The following is a 2,502-nucleotide window of genomic DNA, read 5'->3' as shown; positions in this document are numbered from 1 at the left end:
TCCCCCGCCAGTGCAGGAGCAAAAGCAGGAACATCAACCGCACCAGAAGCAGCAGCAGCAGCAGCAGCAGCAGCAGCAACAGCAGCAGCCCCAACCGCAACTTGCGCAGCCAAATGTTCCAACACAGCTGCAACTGATGTTGCGGCTGGGGCAGCAGCAGCAGCAGCAGCAGCAGCAGCAGCAGCAGCAGCAGCCAAACCAACACCACCAGGAAGCACCCGTGCTGCTGCAGCAGCAGCATCAGCAGCAGCAGCAGCAGCAGCAGCAGTCGTCGCCGCCGCCGCCACAGCAGCAGCAGCAGCCCCTCGCACCACCGCATGTGCAGCAGCCACAGCGGGACCAGCAGCACCAGCAACAGCCGCGGCAACCGCACATGCAACAGCGGGCAGCGCTTCAGCCGGCAGCTGCTGCCACAGGCACAACCTTGCAGCAGCAGCCCCGGGCCGCGCAGCAGCAGCCACTGCCTGCGCCCCAGTCGAAACAGCCAGAGCAGCTGCAGGGACAGAAGCAACCACCCAAGCAGCTTCTAAAGAAGGCCGCCAAGCCAGCTGCTGCCGCGGCGGCAGCTGCTCCAGCTCCTGCTGCGGCAGCGGCAGCCGCCCCGCCCGCGGCGCCTCTGTCGCAGCAGCTGCGCCCGGCGGTGGCGAGGCCGTCGGACGTCGTCGCGGCGGTGGCTTGCAGGGCGCTGGGGGCCGCCGCGCGCCTCCCGCCCAAGCAGGAGCAGGCGCGCCTCAAGGGACGGTACCGGCTGCCCAACGCGCTCAGGGCCCTGCCGGCAGACCAGCTGGAGCCCCTGCTCGGCCTCCCCCGCGGCGGCCTGGCCGCCGCGGCGGCCGCCGTGGCCGCGGCGCGGGGAGAGGAGCAAGGCGCGCCGGGCAGCGGTGGCCTCGGGGCCGCTGGCGGTGCGGATGGCGTCCCTGCCAGCCCACTGCTGCAGTTTCGCACGCACAGGCTCGCGCCGACGTTTCCGGACTTCGCGCGCATGGGGCCGCTCAGCCCCACCTACTGCCACTGCGTTGACCCCCTGTGGCCGATCTGCATGCACGAGCTGCGCGGCAGCTGCCGCGTGGCGGCCTGCGGCGGCCAGCACTGGGCGGACGGGCAGCTGCTGGCGGGGGAGGCGTCCAGGGAGGTCCAGGACCTGCTGCAGCGACAGGGCGCGCAGCAGCCTGAGCTGCTCGTTTCGCGGCTGAGGGCGGCCGCCGCCAGGGGCGGCGCGGGCGGCGGTGCGGCGGCAGCAGGGGCTGCTGCTGCGGCGGCGGCGGGGCCTGTCGGGCTGCAACAGCTGGCAGGAGCGGGGCAGGGGGCGCAGGCGTGGGGCGTGCTGCGGGCGGCCGGCGGCCCGACGGCGGCGAGCGTGGCTGGCCCTGCCCCAGTCATCGGTTCGGCGCACACAGCAGCGGTATGCAAGCCGAAGCGGCGTGCAGTCGCGGCAGCGAGCCGGCTCGCTGCAGTGGAGCAACCCGTGCCGACGTACACCCGGGCCTCAGCCCGCGTGCTGGGCGGCAGCGGCGCCCTAGCCCCAGACGCGGCCGCGGCGCCGGCCCCCCTGCCTCCATGCGCCAGTCCGCCATGCGCCGACCATGCAGGCGCTTGGACGCAACAGCTGGTCGTAGCGTGGCAGGGCGGCCTGCCCGGTCTGGATTACCGGGGCTTGCGGCCCGCGCCGCCCCTGCTCGCGGGGCGCGGCGCGGCGCCGCCTCCGACACACGCGCCCGTGCCCGAGCAGCGGCGGGCGCCGCCGCCGCCCCGGCGCAACCTGCCGCCGCTGCGGTACTTCAGTGCCGCGTCAGACGATGACCGGCAGCGCGAGGAGGGGCAGCAGCAGCAGCAGCAGCAGCAGCAGGCGCAGGAGGAGCACGAGCGCGGCGAGCGGCCGGGGGACGCCGCCAGCGGCAGGGGCGGCGGCGGCGCGCCCGTCGAGGGCCCTGGCGACGTCGACGCGCGCTTCGAGGCGCGCAGGGCGGCCGAGGGCGGCTCCGCCGACTTCTGGGTCGAGTGGGCGCTTGCGCACCTCGACTGCGATGCGGCGGGCGCGCAACCGCAGCAGCAGCAGCAGCAGCAGCAGCAGCAGCAGGAGGCGGGGGCGGACGACGAGGTGGACGCAGCCGAGCGGGCGATGCAGGCCGTGGGGCCCGGATTTGCGGCAATGAGGAACGACCCGAAGCTCTGGCTGCTGGCGCTGTCCGTGATGCTGCGCGCGACGGGCTTCGGCGCCGCCCCCGCCGCGGCCTGCTGGCGCGCTGTGCAGCACGCGCCGCGCTGCCACCAGCTGTGGGTCCTGCTGGGCGGCGCGCAGCCAGCGTGGCAGTGGCAGGCTTACGTGCATCTGGCCGCGGCGGGGCACCTGGCAGGTGCGGCCGGCGGGGATGGCGATGAGGATGGCGCGGCCGCCGCGTGCGCGCTCGACCACGTGCTGCGCATGCTGTCCGCGCTGTGCGCCGGCGGCGCGCACGAGCTGCTGCGCGCCTGGTGCCAGGAGCTCCGCGCGGCGTGCGGCAT

General features: G+C 75.0%; 1 protein-coding gene across 1 annotated transcript; it reads left to right on the top strand.

Annotated features, from left to right (window-relative positions):
• Nucleotides 1–982: 982 nt before the first annotated feature.
• On the top strand, nucleotides 983–2,379 carry MNEG_11451 (hypothetical protein; the record flags this gene model as incomplete). The annotated part of the gene is made up of 3 exons (XM_014040075.1): nucleotides 983–1,226; nucleotides 1,590–2,274; nucleotides 2,355–2,379. 3 exons carry the CDS (start codon nucleotides 983–985, stop codon nucleotides 2,377–2,379), a joined length of 954 nt encoding a protein of 317 aa, XP_013895529.1.
• Nucleotides 2,380–2,502: the final 123 nt, after the last annotated feature.

Source organism: Monoraphidium neglectum, assembly GCF_000611645.1.
Source record: "Monoraphidium neglectum strain SAG 48.87 unplaced genomic scaffold scaffold02749, whole genome shotgun sequence".
Lineage (NCBI taxonomy): Eukaryota > Viridiplantae > Chlorophyta > Chlorophyceae > Sphaeropleales > Selenastraceae > Monoraphidium > Monoraphidium neglectum.
The sequence above is the reverse complement of the archived record's forward strand: the minus strand, read 5'-3'. Positions and strand labels throughout refer to the sequence as shown.